This window comes from Salvelinus alpinus, chromosome 12 (assembly GCF_045679555.1).
Source record: "Salvelinus alpinus chromosome 12, SLU_Salpinus.1, whole genome shotgun sequence".
NCBI lineage: Eukaryota > Metazoa > Chordata > Actinopteri > Salmoniformes > Salmonidae > Salvelinus > Salvelinus alpinus.
In genome coordinates, this window is record NC_092097.1 from 6,559,647 (window position 1) to 6,582,450 (window position 22,804).

The window sequence follows — 22,804 nt, forward strand, 5'->3', positions numbered from 1 at the left end:
TTCTGGGCAGTAAGGTTGCTGACCAAGACACATTCTCCTGGAGCGGAAACTTGAGTTGTTGACCAATTTGAACCATTTATTTTTAAGTACCATGTCAGTCAGCGCTCTGTTAACGCCATATTTGAAGTATGGGTAGTTCTGTACCGACCAATCGGAAGTGCGTCATGTGAAAGTACATAGGCCATGTAAAACCCTCAGGCTTGCAAGGCGTATGTTGAAGCGTAACCCTTCCATCGTCATGAATTAAACAATTGAACAAACAAAAAACTTTTTTTTTTACGCGTGTGAACGAGCGTGTACACGCTGGAATTAGAATGCATGGTCGTAAATGAGAGAAAATACAAGAAAACAAGAAAATACTACGCAAAGCAACGCTGGAAAAAATATGAGGATAAATTGCCAGAAAATAGACTTTGTGCACTGTGACGTCTGGAATTGTGACATGTTTAGTTAAAGTGTCTATTTAGTGTTGATAATAATAACAATAATAAGCCAGTGCCAATAATATATATTTGAAAACAATAACGTTATGCCTACCGGTGTTGAGTCGATCACAGGCATAGGCTATGGCTGGGAAACTTCCAGGAACTCAAATTTCAAGAGAATACTGTTAGTAGAAAGAACGAGACTAGCTAAATTCTTTATATACTGTTTAGCAGACCGGTAGGGTGGCTCCCGTAGGACGTAAGGGGAGTCAGAAGGAACACACAATAATTCACATGGACTACATAGCGAACATAACAAATACAACTGTTTATTATGGGTGCTGGTGAGAATTACATTGGCATACGCAGTGTACGTGAATTGACGTTCTCTACTCTCGCGTGCAAATTTTTACTCAGTTGACAGCGTATGTGTGAGACTTGGGCTTTACTCCTGATTTCAATCTTCAGAGCAAAGACCTGACATTTTATTGTGAGTCAAATGAACGTTGCTCACGGCCTTTTCAAAGTTTTAAAAAGGCACATTTTCGGAGGTAGCTACAAGGCTAACTACTAACTAACAAAATGTTTACTGCCACAAAGAGGAAGGCGGTAGCTCCCTAATTTCTCATTTAGCAGGGGAATGAAGTGGTGCCTTGGGGTTTTACTTATGGGCTCCTGGGCCTGCCGTCCTGGGGTTTAACACCCTGCTCTCAGCAGGAGGTCACACTCTCACACAAACAGACGCAGCAACACACACACACAGTAACAAACACAAAGTTGCCTGCAACAAACCCTTGCCACCCGCCTCACTTGTATCCAATCAGCAGGCTAACAACCCCATGACCACAGCATCACACCTCATACAGGCCGAGGGGTGTGTGTGGTGGTGGGGGGGGGGGGGTCGACAATGCCGCACTCTCTACGACACCCTCCCTCCTCTCTACACAATGGCCATTTACAGCCCCCATATACAGGCCTATGTTCAGCTACTAGAAGATGTTGGTTTGGTCCTCCCTGCCGGGGGGGATAGGGGGAGATACGCACTCCCCAACCTCCTGCCAAATGTATGACCATAGACATATATTTCTCTCAGATTACACAGTTGAAGAATTCAAAAACAAACCCAATTTTGATAAACCAATATCTACTGGGTGAAATACCAGTGTGCCATCACAGCAGCAAGATTTGTGACCTGTTACCACAAGAAAAAAGGGCAACCAGTGAAGAACAAACACCATTTTAAATTCAACCCATATTTACGTTTATTTATTTTCCCTTTTGTACTTGTATTTACACATCATTACAACACTGTATATAGACATGACATTTGAAATGTCTTTATTCTTTTGGAACTTTGTGAGTGTAATGTTCACTGTTAATTTGTATTGTTTATTTCACTTTTGCATATTATTTACTTCACTTGCTTTGGCAATGTAAACATATGTTCCCCATGCCAATAAAGCCCTTGAATTGAGAGAGGGAGGGGAAACTCCAGCACTTACTTCCTTCTGATGTTCCCTCTCCTCTCCTTCTCTCCCCCTGTGTGTCAAATGGCCTCAAGAGTCAACTGGCATCTTAAAACTTCAAATGAACAGCTCAGGGTGAGAGGGGGTGGGGTGGTGGTGTGGTACAATTAACTGGCTGTATCCCATGTGGCAGACCAGCGGGGTCCCATGTTGTTGGCTGAGCGTGAGGTAGATGGGAGGGTCAGGCCCCGGTCACACTGCTCCCTGAATATTATAGGGCTGTAGAGGACACAGGGGAGCTGGGCCGGACCGGACTAATAACATACCATACTCTCTGGAGCTGGGAGGGGAGGAAAGGGGTTTAATTAGTTGTGGATCAACTGGTAATGCAGGCCCACAATCCCAACTAAACTCAATATAATTTAAAATATAGATCTTGATTCATATAGTGCTTTTTCAACAGGTTGTCAAAGTGCTTTCGAGGAATCCTAACTACTACGGAATGAGTTGAAATATCAAAAGAGACAAACCAGGAAGTTGTTGTGGTTGTATACAATAGGAATAAAAGGCACTTATGCTACACCCAACCTGCACCACTATACAGACAACATTTGGGCAGCAGTAGCTTTGTAGCCAGGACAGGGTATGATAAGGAGTGCGCAAAATCTCAGTGGGGACTTGTCTGAATACAGCTCTGCAGCAGCAGGTAGACAGTAGGCGAGGGCTGCTATCTATGGGCCAGACGTGGGTTCAAATACTGTTTGAAATAGTTCAAATATTTTCACGTTTGGAATTAGCCTGCCTCCAGTTCTCAAATCAAGCACAGCTAAAGTATTTGGAATGATTTCAAATACAATTTGAACCCAGGTCTGCTATGGGCGTCCTCCTCTCTAGCTGCCGGAACAAGACCAATCAAAACCAGGTGTTCCTTCCTGCTCCTCTCTCCAGAAGAACAATAATTATATCATCTGAGAGACAGCCGCTTCTCACGCACACGCACGCACGCCAGCCTTCTGCCCCGAGCCCAGCAAAACCCTTCAAGATGCTTGTTTGGTTAAGGAAACATGTGCGTCTCTCACCCTGTTAGGATATCGTTAAACACAGGCCTCTATGCTAAATCCACTCACAAGGACAGATGTTTAGTTGGTCAAAATTATAATGTAGTTAATAGCAAAAAGATAGAATATTATCATATCAAATTGGTCACAGTTGCGCAAAGTGTTCAGAAGATCCAAGAGGATTAAAGACATCTTGTTTTTCTTTCTGGCGTAATATAACCTCATAACACGTGTAATTCATTGAAGAGAACACAGCAGAACTGAGCAGATCCAGCATTATTACAGGTGGAGATGGTTCCCTTTCAAAATCACCCATTAGCAGCTGAACATATGGAGACAACTCCACACAAACCAACTGAGAAATCTGTAAAAAAGGAAACCATTTCTTTGATCTCTTGCCTATGCTCTGCCCCCATCCATTTCTTCTCTTGAACATCAGACTTTTAAAAAAAACTTTTTTGAAGAAACATGTACACCATCATCTCTCATTTGGTAAATAGAATGCACGCCTCGTTAAGAGAAATCCCAAACACTGATTAATTACACTTAAAATTACAGCTTCACCCTTGGAAGGAGGGAGGGCGAGATGGAGGGGGAGGAGCAGTGGTGGAAAAACTACACAATTGTCATAGAGTAAAAGTAAAAAATACCTTATTAGAAAATGACTTAAGTAAAAGTCACCCAGTAAAATACAACTTGAGTAAGTCTAAAAGTATTTTGTTTTAAATATCAAAAGTAAAATGTAATTGCTCAAATAAACTTAATCAACAGTGAATCATTTCAAATTCCTTATATTAAGCAAAACAGACGGCACCATTTTCTTACGGACAGCCAGAGGCACACTCCAACACTTAAAATTAATTTACAAATTAAGATTGTGTTTATTGAGTCCGCCAGATCAGATCAAGTAGGGATGACCAGGGATATTCTCTTGTTAAGTGTGTAAATGAGAAAATGTTCCTGTCCTGCTGAACATTCATCATGTAAAATGTAAAGAGTACTTTTGGGTGTCAGGGAAAATGTAGTAAAAAGTACATTATTTTCTTTAGGAATGTAGTGGAGTAAAAGGAACAGTTGGACAATATAAACAGTTAAGTACAGATACAAAAAAAAGGTAAAGTACTAAAGTACTACTTAAGTACTTTACACCACTGTGGAGTAGGGAAAGGGGAGGAGGGGAAATGGAGAGGGTGGAGGGGGGTGTAGGAGAGGGCAGAAAGAAGAGAGGTAGGCAGGAAAAGGGGAGGGGGGCAACTAATCTTACTGCCTGGAGGGAAGGAAAGAAAGACTTACTCTTAATTAAAATCAGTAACATTTGTTGGTTGTGTGTTGTAAGGTTCAACTAACCCCCTTATCCTAAAAACTACAAATCACCCCACTTTTGAAAAGGGACAGGCAGACCTTGTTTGTGTGAGCAATCTGACTGTTAATCAGAAATAAAAAATGGACAACACAAATAAGAAATACAAGAGAAAATTAAACCCATCTAAAGTAGGTGGGAAACAGCGCCACTGGCCCCACCACCATTATTGTTTTTGGTGCAGAGTTTAGGAACTTCGAGCAGTATGACATTGTGCTCTTCTATCACGTATGCAATGCTGTCCAAGGGGGGGGGGGGGGGGGGACTGCTCGCTGTTTGCAGTACCTATGTTGATGTAATACCGCAAATGAACGTGGCAGTTTCACCATGTTTCAACCTTTTAGTAAAAGTATGATATATTTAGGCTTGAAGTCGGAAATCTGAAGTAGGAACTTTGCGGAAATACGTGTCAATGAAGTGTAAGTGTTTTCTGACTTACGTGTTAGTTATAGGGCTGGCTTTAGTTCATTTGGAACCACCTACGTACAAACATGTTATAGCTAACACGTGTGGGCATTGTCACTAGTTACCACAGCAACAAAGTCAAATTGGCTATATAGTACAAATTAATGAAAACAAAAAAAATTGCTTTTTGGTCTTGATTTATTTAAGGTTAGCAGTGTGGTTAAGTTTATGGTTAGATTTAAAATCAGATTTTAAGAAAATAAGTTGTAGAAATAGGTGGGGTTTATGACTTTGGTAAGTAAATACGACCCGTGTGGGCTCCTCATTTCCTGTTGCTACCTTGGCTTACTGCGGTCTGCAATGCACTTCGACTGTTGGATGGGCTGGTGAAACGGTGAGTAACAAAAGAGCTACAGTATATTATTCTGATGAGTGGAAGTGTATAGGTGAAATGTAAACAGCTGGGATGCCTTGTGTCAGGAGACGTGTGCATGATGGTGCTACAGCAAGAGTTTACCTAGCTAGCAAGTAGCAGTTGCTCGCTAACTACACAAGTTTGGCTGGCGAGCGAGCTATAGTTCTAACACATCACCATAGTGGTGTAACCATAAGCAATGCTGGTCTTCAAAACAGGCAAGGTTTCTCTACAGTAATACACCTAGCTGTCAAAGGGAATCTGCTTGCTGGCCAATGTGATACAAAATGCTGCAAAGTGATAACAAAACGTGCAAACTACAGTTCAGGTACACACTGAGGATGTATGCAAGTCATTAAAACGTGCTAACCCTCGCAGGGCTGCCGGCCCATACTGCATCCCTAGCCGTGCCCTCAGAGCATGTGCAGACCAGCTGGCTGGTGTGTTCAGACATTATTCAATCTCAATCTCTCTAGCTCAGGCCGCTATACCCACCTGCTTCAAGATGTCCACGATCATCCCTGTGCCAAGAAAGGGAAAGTAACTGAACAAGGTGACTACCAAGCAGTAGTACTAAATTCCGTCGTCAAGAAGTGCTTCAAGAGGCTAGTCAAAGACCATATCACCACCTCGCTCCCCGACACACTCAATCCTCTCCAATTCGCCTACAGCCCTGAAAGATCTATGGACGACACAACCGCCATTACACTGCACAATGCTCTTACTCACCCAGACAAAAGGAATGCATATGTGAGGATGCTGTTCATTGACTACAGCTCAGCCTTCAATACCATAGTGCCCTATAAACTCATGGCCCTGTGTCTGAACTCCTTCCTATGCAACTAGGTCCTAGACCACAGGTGGTGAAGATAGGCAATATTACCTGACGGCGGATTACCAACACGGGGAAGCCCCACAAGGGTGCATCCCCATTCCCCTCCTGTATGAAGAAGTTTACATACACTTAGGTTGGAGTTATTAAAACTCCTTTTTCAACCACTCCACAAATGCCTTAACAAACTATCGTTTTGGCAAGTCAGATAGGACATCTACTTTGTGCATGACAAGTAATTTTTCCAACAATTGTTTAGACAGATTAATTCACTGTATCACAAAACGCAGCCATCATCCCGCTCAGGAAGGAGGCGCGTTCTGTCTCCTAGAGATGAACGTACTTTGGTGCGAAAAGTGTAAATCAATCCCAGGACAACAGCAAAGGACCTTGTGAAGAGGAAACAGGTACAAAAGTATCTATATCCACAGTAAAACGAGGTCTATATCGACATAACCTGAATGGCCGCTCAGTAAGGAAGCCACTGCTCCAAAACCGTCATAAAAAAAAGCCAGACTACGGTTTGCAACTGCACATGGGGACAAAGATTGTACTTTTTGGCCAAAATGACCATCATTATGTTTGGAGGAAAAAGGGGGGGGCTTGCAAGTCGAAGAACACCATCCCAACCGTAAAGCACGAGGGTACTCATCATGTTGTGGGGGTGCTTTTCTGCAGGAGGGACTAGTGCACTTCACAAAATAGATGACATTATGAGGGAGGAAAATTATGTAGATATATTGAAGCAACATCTCAAAACATCAGTCAGAAAGTTAAAGCTTTGTCACAAATGGGTTTTCCAAATGGACATTGACACCAAGCATACTTCCAAAGTTGTGGCAAACTGTTTAAGGACAACAAAGTCAAGGTACTGGAGTGGCCATCAAAGCCCTGACCTCAACCCTATAGAAACTTTGTGGGCAGCACTGAAAGTGTGTGCGAGCAAGGAGGCCGAAATTCACCCAACTTATTGTGGGAAGCTTGTGGAAGGCTACCCGAAACATTTGACCCAAGTTAAACAATTTAAAGGCAATGCTACCAAATACTCATTGAGTGCATGTAAACTTCTGACCCAGTGGGAACGTGATGAAAGAAATAAAAGCTGAAATAAATCTCTATTATTCTGGCATTTCACATTCCTAAAATAAAGTGGTGATCCTAACTGACCTAAGACAGGGAATTTTTACTAGACTTAAAATGTCAGAGATTGTGAAAAACTGAGTTGAAATGTATTTGGCTAAGGTGTATGTAAACTGCCGACTTCAACTGTATGTTAGGAAGAATACCTATACAGATGTCTGTCTGCATGGGTGTATAAGGACTAGCCTACTTCTTAAGAATGTGTGGCTGGAAGTTGGACAGCGTGCTAACCACATCTGGTTTTTGTTTCAAATCTGTAATTAGGGATTTTACCATATACTACATATAAAAAATAAAATTATCTTACATTTTGGCTATTGTCCTTTCCACGTGCACCCTATGCTTTGCTCTCTGTCATCTTGACATCTGGTTCTGGCATTTTGTAGGTTGGACTTTGCAAAGGAAGGAATGTTCAATCTCAAGCCAATTTCCTCCTCACCTTTCTCAATGAGAAAAACCCCTTGTCTGCCGTGAGCCCATCACCTCTCTTAAGGTAGCCACATTGAAGCTGACTTTGCAGTAACTCTGATTAAATATTTCTCTGTCAGAAACGGATCCTGGTGGATGCAAATGTAACCGAGTCATGCGCATCACATTATCAGAGGCTTCAGTGTGTTGGTAGACTTGTAGTTGTAATAAGTTTGATTTTACATTTACATTTACATTTAAGTCATTTAGCAGACGCTCTTATCCAGAGCGACTTACAAATTGGTGCATTCACCTTATGATATCCAGTGGAACAACCACTTTACAATAGTGCATCTAACTCTTTTAAGGGGGGGGGGGGTTAGAAGGATTACTTTATCCTATCCTAGGTATTCCTTAAAGAGGTGGGGTTTCAGGTGTCTCCGGAAGGTGGTGATTGACTCCGCTGACCTGGCGTCGTGAGGGAGTTTGTTCCACCATTGGGGTGCCAGAGCAGCGAACAGTTTTGACTGGGCTGAGCGGGAACTGTACTTCCTCAGAGGTAGGGAGGCGAGCAGGCCAGAGGTGGATGAACGCAGTGCCCTTGTTTGGGTGTAGGGCCTGATTTTGCAGCAGCAGTGAGCTTGGTTACTCCATCTTAAAACTCTGTGCAATCTACACTGAACAAAAATATAAAACGCAAAAAAAGTGATGTATAAACGCAAAAAAATGGTGTTGGTCCCATGTTTCATGAGCTGAAATAAATTCCAGAAATGTTTCACATCCCTGTTAGTGAGCACCTCTCCTTTGCCAAGATACTCCATCCACCTGACAGGTTTGGCATATCTAGAAGCTGATTAAACGGCACAATTAATACACAGGTGCACCTTCTACTGGGGACAATAAAAGGAAACTTTAAAATGTGCAGTTATATCACAATACAATGCCACAGATGTCTCAAGTTTTAAGGAAGCGTGCAATTGGCATGCTGACTGCGGAATGTACACCAGAGTTGTTTTATATTTATTTGTTTTATACATTTCAATTGACTGATTTCCTTATATGAAATTGTTGCATGTTGCTTTTATATTTTTGTTCAGTATATTTTCCATAAACAAAAATATTGTTGTTTCAGCTGGTGTACAAAATCAACAACAAAAAAACACAAAACAAACTTAGGAATGGGATGAATAGAAATAGCACACAGACTTGCTTTCAAGTAAAATGATAGACCTACAACTCACATTTCTATGTGGATTTGGTCAGGTCGCCAAAAAAGTTACATATTGCCACTAAGTCTCGTCTCTGCGACTGTCAAGGTCTGTTGTCATGGTTACCGGACTGCCACAGCAACCAGACCAAATGTGACAAGATGCAGGAGTTCTAAAAATTCTCCGATAGAATGACCTACTTTTTTTTGTCACATTGTGGAGCTATTTTCTGTAAGCTCTCCATTACCTTGTAAATAATGTTGTGGGTGTATTTTCCTGTAATAATGTTTTTTTTTTTTTTTTTAAAGGAGCTGAAGATGTTGTCAGCTATACTCTTGTCCTTATTTGAACTGGCTATCCAGCTAGCTAGGAACGAACCAAAACATTTAGAAAATTGCTTTTAGTTGCCTGGCTTGTTAGGTTGACATTTACTGAATTCATTTTTAAAAACGGCGTAGTTTACTGGTGTTAAAATAGAAAGTATGCTATCTGGAGTTCCCGGGCTGCTGATGTCATGCAGAGGTTGACGTTTTGTATTTAGTCACATTGTGGAGCTATTTTGTATTTACACTTTTTTTAAACTACAATGACAAGTGATGTCGGACGACAGTAGATTAACATAGCAACATCATTAACAATTGTCTACAGACATGTTGATAGTCAAACTGTAAACCAGCCTTTTACATGTGCCCCAGGCACACCGTTTCACAATTTTCTGTTCACTTGTAGCAGAGAAAAGATTTCTGCCTGCAGCCCATAGACGCCATGAAGATTTTTTGCAAAAAGGTGTCTGAGGTCCAAGTGACTGGTTACGGTTGCTAATCTCTGATTGGACAATCACTGTTCGATGGCGGAGTTTAGCGAAGGGTCAATTGGGTACTTTTTCCGCCATTGGTCTGAGGCAGTCGTTAAATAACGATTGTTTTCAAGATCAACTTTAGTAACAATGGTTTTGGGAAACGACTCAGAATCTAAAGATGCTTCTACGAAGTTTCTAACGAGCGTAGCCTTAAGACACTTTTGGGAAACCAGGCCCTGATTGGTCTCCTCAGATAATGACGTTCTTAGCTAGCTAGCTCACAGAGGGACTAAGTCCGAGGCTGAACAGGACTGATCAGAGAAAAACGAACAAACCCAAAATGCTAGACCACGCCTCTGTTTGTCCAACAAATCAGCAGGAACAGCAAAACAACAACGGCGAACACATGCAGCAGCCACATCCACTTACTTTCACACTTGGATTATTTGATTAAATAATGGAAGGTTCAACAGTGTTTATTTATCCGTGAGGCAGTATAAATAATCATAGTAGATTATGCCTGAGAGATGGTTGGCCTGAAGGGTCCTTCTTATAGACAGTTAATCAGAGCTTCACTGTAGCAGATGTGATTGTTGTCTTGTTGTCTAGAAACTTATGGTACTGAAAGCCATTCCTAATAAAAATCATTCCACCCCGCTCTACAAATGTTGATGTGTGTTTTGTCCTATATTTATTTTATTTTTAATCCCGGCCGCCGTCCCCGCAGGAGGCCTTTTGGTAGGCCGTCATTGTAAATAAGAAATATGTTCTTAACTGACTTGCCTAGTTAAATAAACAAATAAAAGATTAAATCCTTATCCCAGCCCCTGCCATAGATGTCCATGCTGGTTTCAGTCCTTCCCCTAACCCTCCCCTGGCTATACGGTTTTATTTCAGCCCTATCCCAACGCTTGAGGTCTATGGTTCGCTGTGGTTCTTCCCCTAACTCCAGTCCCATCCCAGGCCATCCTCCAACAGGGCAGGGCTGGACTAATCAGAGTTCTCCCTCCCTGCAGTACCTATCCACCATGTGGTTCTCATTACCCCAACATATGGCTCCCATTTCACATTCCCAACCTTTTTTCCTGGGACAATTGCCTGTGTCCTTTATCAAGCTCTATTAACGCTAATTAATCACTCGTTCTTTACTCCCCTCCTTTTCCCTTCTCTCACGGCTGTGTGTGTGTGCATATACGTGCATGAATGGATGTATGCTCCAGGGGTGGTATATGCTTCACTAGAGGCCCACTTCCATCTCTCTAGGGGTCTGGTTCAAGAAACCGCTCCGTAGACCCGTGTCAAAACCCAATACGTTCTTCACACTGACAGACTAGCATTAATGAGAATTTAATAGACGTCTTAAACCGTAACATTCATATGCAGAGATAAATAATTCTCCACTTGGTATTTCATCCACGCAACGATGTAAGAACCACATAAGGTTGGTGGCACCTTAAATTGGGGAGGACGGGCTCGTGGAAACGGCTGGAATGGTATCAAATACGTCAAAATACATGGTTTCCATGTGTTTGAAGCCATTCCATTTGCTCCGTTAATATTATGAGCCTTCCTCCCCAATGCAGCCTCGACTGGTAAGAACATGAATAGGCATGCATCACATGAAATCCAGACTGAATTCCCCCCGCATTTGGGGAAAACTTCACCACTGTTTGCCCCGCACCTATGTTAATGTTTTTTTGCAATACATATTGATGTCCAAGGGGGGAAAATATTATAAAAAAGTGTTTGTTGTTGTAATATCTTTAATGGATGTGGCAGTGTCTGTTCTCCGTTGGAACCTAGCATTAATATTCCAATAGAAGAAAAATGCATGGTCATTTAGTTGTTCGTCAAACATCTCATTCCAAAATCATGGGCATTAATATGGAGTTGGTCCCCCCTTTGCTGCTATAACAGCCTTCTGCAAAGGCTTTCCACTAGATGTTAGAACATTGCTGGGATGTCCTTCCATTCATTAGTGAGGTTAGGCACTGATGTTGGGCGATTAGGCCTGGCTCTCAGACCGCGTTCCAATTCATCCCAAAGGTTTTCGATGTGGTTGAGGTCAGGACTCTGTGCAGGCCAGTCAAGTTCTTCCACACTGATAGACAAACCATTTCTGTATGGACCTCGCTTTGTGCACAGGGGTATTGTCTTGCTGAAACAGGAAAGGGCATTCCCCAAACTGTTGCTACAAAGTTGGAAGCACAGAATCGTCTAGAATGTAATTGTAGGCTGTAGCATTAAGATTTCCCTTCACTGGAACTAAGGGGCCTAACCCGAACCATGAAAAACAGCCCCAGACCATTATTCCTCCTCCACCAAACTTGACACTACGCAGTCGGGCAGGTAGCGTTTTCTTGGCATCCGCCAAACCCAGATTTGTCTGTTGGACTGCCAGATGGTGAAGCGTGATTCATTACTCCAGAGAACGCATTTCCACTACTCCAGTGCCCAATGGCAGCGAGCTTTACACCCCTCCAGCGGACGCTTAGCATTGCGCATTATGATCTTAGGCTTGTGTGCGGCTGCTCGGCCATCAAAACCCATTTCATGAAGCTCCCCACAAACAGTTCTTGTGCTGAAGTTGTTTCCAGAGGCAGTTTGGAACTCAGTAGTGGGTGTTGCAACCGAGGACAGATTTTTTTTTACGAGCTATTCCCTACAGGGATGCAAACTTGAGGGTCAAAAAAAAGTTGATACATTTTTCGCAAGAAACCCCCCCCCAAAAAAACTGCAAACACACACACAGCTCCAAAAAGTTAGGCATCCAACAGAATTTCACACCATAAGAGAATTTTTGTATTCAGATTTAGCTTAGAATACATTAGGCATATGCATCCTAACTTTGAAGCAGCTCATTGAGTAGGCTATTCTGTACCATCCAAATGTGTGCATAGCCACGGTACCATGTTAGCTAGCTAGCCAGGTAACATGACTAAACAAGGTAGTTTTTGATCAACTAAAAACTCACGGCCCGCGAGTAGTTTGAAACGGCCGGTGACATGGTTATCAAATTTAAAATCTGCGCCAATTTGCGGTAAGGGGGAAGGTAGCTCCGGTAATATGGAGCGTAACGTTTGAATAGTTTGGGTTAGAAACGTGCGGTTTTCAGTTATGTAAAAGGTGCACGTATTACAGTCACTGTGCTCCTCTATGGCGGTGGTTGAAGCACTCATTCTGATATGACATCACGCTCTTTACTCTGATATTCTATTTGTAGGACGCATAGGGATGCATTCTGTGCTCAGTCATTCATTTTGATATGAGAAACAACGTTATTCATTGTTAGAGTATTGGAACGTCACACCCCCAACCTATACCATTTTTGTGCAGCTGCCTACATGTGCTAGGTAATATAGAAACCAAGCTTATAAATGTACTCCCTTGCTTATAAGTGTTCCGTGGGTTATTACACAGAAGTGAAGTAAGCGGGGGCAACAAAGTTCTGAGGAAAGCGGGTGGTAATGTTAGAAGCTAAGTTGGCAAGTTAACGTAAACTAGCTAAGGTCAGGTAGCGATCATTAAGAACTGTGTACGCTATTGAAACATGCATGAAACTATAATTTGCTTCTGATCAACTATAAAAATCACAGAATTATTTCGAATACAGGTTGCTTACCTCGAGTTGCACTCAAATGTGAGGCTCAATTACAGATGCGTCAAACACAGCAGTTCTGCATACACCACTCCCTTCTTCCCATATTCTCTGACGTTGCTATGGCAAACAAGCTGTTTTTAACCATCCTTGTAACTGTCACTTCTGCGAGGAGATCGCTTTCTAAACTAAAAAAGGTCTACCTAAGAAGCGTCAGCCTCTCGGTCTGCGCTTTTGAACATGAGTGAGCGCCACTTATTGCGCTGGCGTCGTCGTAGCCTTGACCAAGGAATTTGTTTACCGATATCCCCTTACATTCAAATCAGTTAAATTATACATTTTTCAAGGTCTGAGGCACTTTGATCAGTTACATTCTTGAAGCCCAAGAAACAAATACTTAGCTTCCTAGTACATGCGGAAATTAAAAAGGTTTATGAATGGCTGCGGCGTTGTCCGGTACGCCAGTGTCCCTACAAAGTGCACTACTTTTGACTAGAAGCGTATAGGCCCTGATAAAAGTAGTGCACTAAATATAGGGAATTGGATGCATTTTGGAACACAAGCCCTTTTGTTTCCAGCCTGCATGCCTGACCCTCGGTGTGAAACATTACCATATGCTATGACATTACTGAGCAAGAACCCACTGGATAATTTTTGTAAACAGAGGGCCTGTTTTTAACCTGCGGCGGGGCCAAGTTTCTCACACAAAGGCAAAAACAGGTGTTTAGACAAGGAGGAATGATCACACACACACAAATATGTGGGCCTCCTTGGTATCCGCGAGAGACAAATCTCTGTGGCAGTGAAGAATGCCCAAACTACCCTCAGGAGGAAGGATGCCAAGTGCAAGTGAACACATGCGTTTTAACACTCATGCCTTTACCAGACACGGTCCTATCCTTCCATGAAAGCGCGACTTTGTCAGGCTTCTCTGCTAAGCTGATGGCTTTTCCAGCTTTGAAACCACACACAGTCTCTTCTCTCCCCTCCATGTTAAATGGATTTAGGGAGCTTCTGCACAGTTGACCTTAGCAGTCACACCACACGTGCCTGTGGAGGATGGTCGCTAACCCCATGTCCTGACTAGCAGACAGGGCCAGAGCGTAGTGCACTAAATAGGAAATAGGGTGCCATTTGGGACATGCAGACAGGGCCAGAGACAGCCCAGCAGACAGGGCCAGAGCGGCAGAGCTTACCCCCTGGTATTCACAGTGGACAGGGGCAGAGAGTGGCTGATCCCCTAGTCCATGTAGCAAACAAGGGCAGAGCAAGGCTGACTCCTCTGTTTCACCCAGCAGACATGGGCAGAGCTGGGCTGACCTGCCCCCAGCTGCTCAAAGTTGACACAATAGCTGTGTTTAGTCAATTAGGATTTGACATTCAAATAACAAGTTTGAAGCTATGGCAAGTTCAGACAGACCTTTTAAAGGGAGAATGCCATAAAGGGAAGCTTTAGACACCAATAAAACATTCAATTGAATTGTTTTAATTAAAAATAAAACACATTTCCTTATCATATGTGAAGACATTGTGAAAAGAATATAGTCTTGGACTCAGGCTTTTTGAAGACTGTAGCCCTATGGTGGTCTGAAAGAGAGCCTTGTAAATAAACAACGTGGGTTCTCAATGTGTGTTTTGCTAAAGCAGGACACTGCGGATTGATGATCCAAAGCCTGATCCAGGGACTAAAGAGCTGAAGGGCTTCCTGTCTGTTCTAGTCCTGGCCAGCCAGGTTTAGCTGAGAGCGAGCTAATCTGCAAAATGACATTACCAAACACACCGTTACAACACAAACACACAGCAAGTAAATGTCTGCATGGTGCGGGACAGTGGGATTTGGAGTGTTGTGGTTTATGCTATAAGAATGATGGATTCTGGATAATGACGAGAAAGCGACTCGCTCCTCTCCTCTGACTCCATATTTATTTAACTAGGCAAGTCAGTTAATTAAGAACAAATTCTTATTCACAGTGACGGCCTACCAAAAGGCCTCCTGCGGGGACGGAGGCCTGGGATTAAAATAAATACAACATAAATATAGGGCAAAAACACACAACACTGCATAAAGAGAAACCTAAGACAACATAGCAAGGCAGCAAAACACATGACAGCACGGCATGGTAGCAGCACAAAACATGGTACAAACGTTATTGGGCACAGTCAACAGCACAAAGGTCAAAAAGGTAGAGACAACAATACATCACACAAAGCAGCCACAACTGTCAGTAAGAGTGTCCATGATTGAGTCTTTGAATGAAGAGATTGAGATAAAACTGGCCCATTGTGTTTGTTGCAGCTCGTTCCAGTCATAGCTGCAGAAAACTGAAAAGAGCGACCCAGGGATGTGTGTGCTTTGGGGACCATTAACAGAATGTGACTGGCAGAACAGGTTTTGTTTGTGGAGGATGAGGGCTGCAGTAGATATCAGATAGGAGGGAGTGAGGCCTAAGAGGGTTTTATAAATAAGCATCAACCAGTGGGTCTTGCGACGGGTATACTGAGATGACCAGTTTACAGAGTATAATAGAGTGCAGTGATGTGTCCTATAAGAAGCAATGGTGGCAAATCTGATTGCCGAATGGTAAAGAACGTCTAGCCGCTCGAGAGCACCCTTACCTGCCAAGCTATAAATTATGTCTCCGTAATCTATCATGGGTAGGGTGGTCCTCTGAATCAGTTAGTTTGGCAGCTGGGGTGAAAGAGGAGCAATTACAATCAAGGAAACAAAGTCTACATTTAACTTTAGCCTGCAGCTTTGATATGTGCTGAGAAAGACAGTGCACCGTCTAGCCATATACCCAAGTACTTGTATGAGGTGACTGCCTCAAGCTCTAAACCCTCAGAGGTAGTAATAACACCTGTGGGAAGAGGGGCATTCTTCTTACCAAACCACATGACCTTTGTTTTGGAGGTGTTCAGAACAAGGTTAAGGGTAGAGAAAGCTTGTTGGACACTAAGAAAGCTTTGTTGTAGAGCATTTATCACAAAATCCAGGGAGGGGCCAGCTGAGTATAAGACTATCTGCATATAAATGGATGAGAGCTTCCTACTGCCTGATCTATGTTGTTGATGTAAACTGAGAAGAGTGTGGGGCCTAGGATTGAGCCTTGGGGTACTCCCTTGGTGACAGGCAGTGGCTGACAGAGCAGATTTTCTGCACTCTTTGAGAGAGGTAGTTAACAAACCAGGCCAAAGACCCCTCAGAGACACCAATACACCTTAGCCGGCCCACAGGAATGGAATGGTCTACCGTATCAAAAGCTTTGGCCAAGTCAATAAAAATAGCAACACAATATTGCTTAGAATCAAGGGCAATGGTGACAATTTAAGGTTGCAGTGACACATCCATAACCTGAGTGGAAATCAGATTGCATATCAGAGAGAATACTATAGACATCTAGAAAGCCAGTCAGTTCATTATTGACAAGTTTTTCCTACACTTTTGATAAACAGGGCAAAATAGAAATAAGCCTATAACAGTTAGGATCAGCTTGATCTCCCCCTTTAAATAAAGGATGACCTGTGGCTGCCTTCCAAGCAATGGGAACCCCCCCCAGGAAGGAGAGACAGGTTAAAGAGGTTGGAGATAGGCTTGGCGATGATAGGGGCAGCAACCTGAAGGAAGGGTCTAAACCATCTGACCCAGATGTTTTTTTGGGTATAAGGAGCTCCTTTAGCACCTCAGACTCAGTGACTGCCTGCAAGGAGAGACTTTGTAGCGGGGCAGTGGGAAAAGAGGGAGAAGCATCGGGGATAGTCGCATTAGAAGGGGTGGGAGATGAGGAAATGTTGGACGGGCAAGGAGGCATGGCTAAATAGGAATCCTGACTTAATGAAGTGGTGATTAAAGAGCTCAGCCATGTGCTTCTTGTCAGTGACAACCACATCAATATTAAAGGGACATGGGCAGCTGTGAGAAGGAGGGTTTATTCTCCAGGTCTTTAACCGTTTTCCAGAACTTCTTGGGGTTAGACCCAGAGAGAGAACTGCTCCTTAAAGTAACTTCGGCCTTCTGGATAGCCTGAGTGCCCTTATTTCTCATTTGCCTGAACGCGAACTAGTCAGCCTGAGTATGTGTGTGCCGAGCCATTCGCCAAATGCAATTCTTGAGGTAGAGTAACTGCAAGATCACGGTCAAACCAGGGGCTGAACCTGTTTTTAATTCTCATTTTCTTTATAGGGGCGTGTTAACAATACCACTGAAAATATCAAAAAAGAAGGTCCAAGCGTCTTTGACAGAGGGTAGCATCCTGCATATGTACCTGCCAAAAAATCCAAGTTTCTCTCAATCCAAATCTATCCTTTCGTAAAAAACATGTTGAAAAATGTGAGAGCTCACATTAAGCTGTGTCTGAGGGGGGCGCGTGAAAAAATTACTAAGACAGGGCAACATAGAAAATAATGTGCATACACACACACACATTTGTCTCTTCCCCACTTGAATAAATGCATAAATTATATTTACTTATTTCAACTCAATGAAAAAATAATAATTAAAATGGTGGATCAAAATATTGATCCACCAAACCAACACAAAGTGCAGTAACACTTCCTACGGCAACACAAGGTAACAAACTACTATATTGAGCACCCTAACCTCTATGGCTGCCCACGTTGTATGGTGGTAGTCATAAAATAACTACTGAGGAGTAACAATGAACACCGGAGTGTACCTTGTGTTTCTTTAGCATTTGAAGGGACTACTGTGTAATCTCACTTTGGGGGTCTGAGCCTTTGTGTCACAGTAGTCATAATTAAATTACTGGTCAGTCGGGTCATATTGAAACACAGGGGAGTACCTTGTATTGCAACTTCATAGAGATGTCTGACTCTGGAGCTTTTGAAGAGACCACTGTATAATCTCATTCTGGGCTCTGAGCCTTTGGCAGGAAGTAGGAAGTGCCCCGGGTAGCAGATCACTGATGAGGTAAAGAGGAAAGATTGGATAATTGGTGGTAATGACTTCAGTCTGTCAGACTCATACAGTCGCTGTATCTGAATACCCATACTAGTGTACTACATACTTAAACTGCATACTAATTCGGCGTTTGATCTAGTGGAAGTCACTGGTCTTTCCCGACTTGCGTGTTTGACTACAGCTGATAATCAGATACATTTAGGCGCTGTACCAATGAACGAATGGCGGGACTCAATGCAATCGCGCATTAGATGACGCATGGAGTACTATTTTCCAAATTTCACATACTATAAAACCTTTTTTCGCATACTATTTAATACGCTAATATGGGTATTCGGACACGGCCAGTCATTGAAAGTGCGTGGGTGTGCGCGCGCGGCTGTGCACGTTTGTACAAAATCTAATTCGATAAACAATTCCACACAAAAGCTAAACCTATTTCTAATTCTGACCATTTCATTATTTATTCATTTCTTGCACGGGTTCATTCATAAAGCTAGCTTCTGACCAGACCATCAACAATGCAGTGCACCCTGGTAGGGTGGACAGACACACTGGACTTTTAACATACCTCCCATTTACCAGGGCCAAGCAGCCATTCTTCCCTAGCAGCAGGATTCCCTCCCTGCCAGTCAAAGGCAGGCAGCCATGCATCTGAAAGGCCCAGGCCTCCTCATTGAGAAAAGCTCCGGGGCGATGGCTCTGTCCCGATTCAGAGCTAGCCAACCAGGAACTTTCCCACAGAACAGACACAAAACTGCCTCCAAGGATACGAGTTGGTTGGGTGGTTTTCAATGCTCTCTCAAGGAGGTGGAAAGGAATAACTCTAAACCTTGTTAACACAATACACACACACAGGTGCGAGCATGGCGCACACACAGTTTCCATGTGTAACTCTGTTGTTGTTTGTGTCGCACTGCTTTACTTTATCTTGGCCAGGTCGCAGTTGTAAATGAGAACTTGTTCTCAACTGGCCTACCTGGTTAAACAAAGGTTGAATTTAAAAAATAAACACAGAACAAATTTCAGCATGAAAACACACTCTCCCTCTTACAAACTCTCCCTCCACACACCATCAACGCCATGAAGCAAATGCACCTCCCTCCCCGACATCATTCATCTGCAGCCAGATGTTACAGACATAAAGAAAAGAGAGAACAAGAGGGGGTTATTTCTTTTGAGTTTGTGATTAACAAAGACAAAGTGAAGGAAACATGTGTCCCACATGTGCAGTCAAGCCAGGGCTGGTAAGAGATCCCAAGGCCACCACAATAAAAGACTTGGCCAGGCCACTGTTTGTGTACGTCTGGAGACATTGGAAAACATTGTCCTTTCTTTTTCTTTCCATCCCTTTGACACTAAATCAAGGCATGACTAGGAATCATAGGGACATTGACAATGGGTGCAAAGCACACTAGTGTAGGGTTACACTCCAGGAATTCATTCTTCTCTCATACATCAGACACAAATTGACATCTTGTTTTATGGTTTTGTCTTAGAGTCTATACACAACAAGGAACCTAAAACAGAGTCGTATTGTGATTAGTGGTATTGCTGCTATCAATGTTATTGTTGCCTCTGATCGCGTGGCTGTCCACATAATAGGAAGTACAGCAGACCATTGAAACAATTGGGCAGCAGTCTTCCAAATTACAATCAGAACATTTATTTTATGCCAACAAAATACACATTGTGTGTGGACCGTGTACTCTCCAAAATAAACTAATGCATTTCCCTTATTTAATTTAGTTCAGAGAAACGTTACAGTATGTGTTGAGTTCTCTGCTATGTATTTAAACATTTTAACCGGCCCATAGAGGTAAGACAGGGACCCTCTTCAAACAACTATCTCATTGTCCCAGGTAGTATGGCGGGACTTTGTGGTTGTAAGCACAAAAGGAAACCACAGGGGTGATTTCACCTGAGTTGCATCCCAAATGGAACCTTATTCCCTTTATAGTGCACTACTTTCTCTGTGTCAAAAGTTGTGTACTCTATAGGGAATAGGGTGCCATTTGGGACACATAACCTGTTATAGAAATGTGTTGATTGCATTTTTCCTCCAGACTTCCGCTGAAACCTAGGATGCAATTCCCAGATATATCCATTATGAAAAAGTTACATTCTTCAACTGTCGATTACTTGCAAACGAATATGTTTCATAGTTTGGCTGACATTACAGAATGACGGTTTGTGCTGTCGGTGAGACAGTTCTAAAAAGCATTTTTAAACATGATACATTTTTGTTAAATTTAATTTGTGGAATTTCTTTCCTTCTAAATGCATTTGAGCCAATCAGTTGTATTGTGACAAGGGTGGTATACAGAAGATAGCCCTATTTGGTAAAATACCAAGTCCATATTATTGCAAGAACAGCTCAAATAAGCAAAGAGAAAACGACAGTGCATCATTGGTTTAAGACATGAAGGTCAGTCAATCCAGAAAATTAAGAACTTTGAATGTTTCTTGGCACTTTTTTCATTATTATTTTTTACACCGAATTAGGCATAATGATTATTCTCTAATCATTATACTTCATTCCCCCTTTAAAAGAATAGGTCCGTGACACCCCTTGTGCCATGTCAACTGTCACAACATTATAATGACAATTGGCAGTGAAATGGGACTGTACTAAGGTCAACACCTTTTTGGAGACAATGGATCAGACACAGACACACCACTTCTCACCTGCAACAGTTTCACCTTTTACAACTAATAGCCATTTCCAACTGTAGTTGGGCTACAAACTGTCCACTACTAGCTAGATTCGTTTTTTCCCCTTTCCATGTTTTTGTCGGTGTAAAGTACTTCTTTGAAAACACTTTAAAGTACTACTTAAGTAGTATCTGTACTTTACTACTTTTCCTAAAGAAAATAAATGTCCTTTTTACTCCATTCAGTTTCCCTGACAAACAAATTACTCGTTACATTTTGAATGCTTAGCAGGACAAGAAAATGGTCCAATTCACACATTTATCAAAAGAACATACTTGGTCATCCCTACCGCCTCTGACCTGGAGGACTCACTAAATACAAATGCTTCGTTCGGAAATTGTCTGCCCCTGCCTATCCATAAATTAAAAACAAGTTCTTTACTTTTACTCAAGTAAGACAATTGGGTACTTTTCACACCACTGGTAACATGGTTGTATGTAAATCCTTCATGGGTTTATTGGGATAGTCTATTATAAAAGATCACTGTAAACAAGACGGCGAAAAAAAAGGTCAAGTAGAATATACATATCTTTCAACCAAAACTTTTACTTCTTGAAGGGTTCACTTCATTTGTTAAAAAAAAAAAACTTCCGCACAAAATGTTTAGGGATAAATAGCTATAATTTCCACATCTAGATTTAAACAAAATGTCAAAACTGAACATGAGAAGAACTCAGCAAACTACGAGACTTGAAACTTGACGTGCACTCATGACACGACGTTAATCTGCAGCTTTTTCAGAAATCTCGGATCATTTCTTTTTTTTACCTTATTGTTGCATTTTTCCGAGTTTCCTTTCTTGGTGCCTGGTGCCTGTGAGGCGGAGTAGTAGTTCGAAAACAGGAATACAATTGTGGCTAGATTAAATAGTCTCGCTCGCGCAGCCATACCCTCTCTAGTCCATGCAGACTATCTACTGTGGAGCTCGATCCGTCCCAGAATGTTGTCTCTGTGATGCTGGTGTAATGTTCCCCCCAAAGTGGGGCTGTGGCCTGTAGTAGCCTACCTACAGCTCTTGAAGTTGGTTTGCATAAAGTTAGTAGGCTATTTGGTCACTTTCTATCCGCCCACCGCAAATATGTGATCCTGTTCTTTCACTCTGGAATTGTACAAATGAAGTGACCGTTTGAATAAAAACCAATCTCACAGCCCTCTCTTGGAAATCTCCAATAAAGTTACTAAATTGTCCCCACCTGCTCACAAGCTCCTCGGGTATACGCCCCCTTTCAACCTGTAATATGTCTTGAAGCACCCCAAGGCTGTTGATTTATGCGAATACAGAGAACATTTGACAATTGACTCCTAGGGGTTGAAAACGTTACATTTTCAAGTTTCCATAAGGGCTACCGGTATCTGTAGCCTACCTTTTACATAATTTACATATTACAAAACAACAATCAACCAAGATGTCTCTATTATTCCTTTTACCTAAACTGTGTTCGAATTCTCATACTCACCGCACTAACCATACTATTTGTGACGTGATTCGAGTATATAGTATACTTATTGGTCATAGTATGGATATAGTTAGTATGCCAAAAGTTCCCGGATGTTGTACTAAATTCGCCAAAATACAAGTATACATGCAGAGGACACTATTTCATACTTTTAGGTCCCATAATTCAATTCTTCCGAAAGTGGGCGTGGCTTCACAACGTTTTCAGATTTGAAGAGGATGGTGGAAAATATGCAGCCGAAGTCTGATGAGAGCGAATATAAATTAATTGAACTAACTAATGACAAATGTTAATAAAATGTTGAGCAATGTAATAAAGGCATGACTTTTCAAATAAGTTATGTTACACATTATGTTGGCTGACAATTTGTTAGCTACACTATCCTTACGAACCGCATAGCATTACAGCAGCATGTACAGGTATGTTAGCTAGTTACCTAACATTAGTTGGATACTAATACAATGAACTTGCCAGGCAGTATATTAACTACCTGCTATCTAACTACCTAACGTTTATTGACTTGGTTATTCACATCATTCTTAGCTAAGTGGTATAGTCGTTGTGCGTTTCAATGGACATTGAGAACGTTAGCATTGTCAC

At 42.2% G+C, this 22,804-nt stretch overlaps 2 protein-coding genes across 2 annotated transcripts in view; one reads left to right on the plus strand and one right to left on the minus strand.

Moving 5' to 3' along the window:
- LOC139536484 (interleukin-17 receptor D-like) overlaps nt 1-21,943 on the minus strand; it is a 41,429-nt gene extending 19,486 nt beyond the window's left edge. Inside the window, exon 1 of the mRNA XM_071337041.1 lies at nt 21,516-21,943. Within this exon, the coding sequence (XP_071193142.1) occupies nt 21,516-21,635 (120 nt within the window). The 5' untranslated portion in view covers nt 21,636-21,943. The remainder of the gene's footprint in view (nt 1-21,515) is intronic.
- Nucleotides 1-22,804, plus strand: part of LOC139536497 (V-type proton ATPase subunit S1-like protein) — a gene marked incomplete at its 5' end in the record, with an annotated part of 159,742 nt that overhangs the window by 60,308 nt on the left and 76,630 nt on the right. The window lies entirely within an intron of this gene.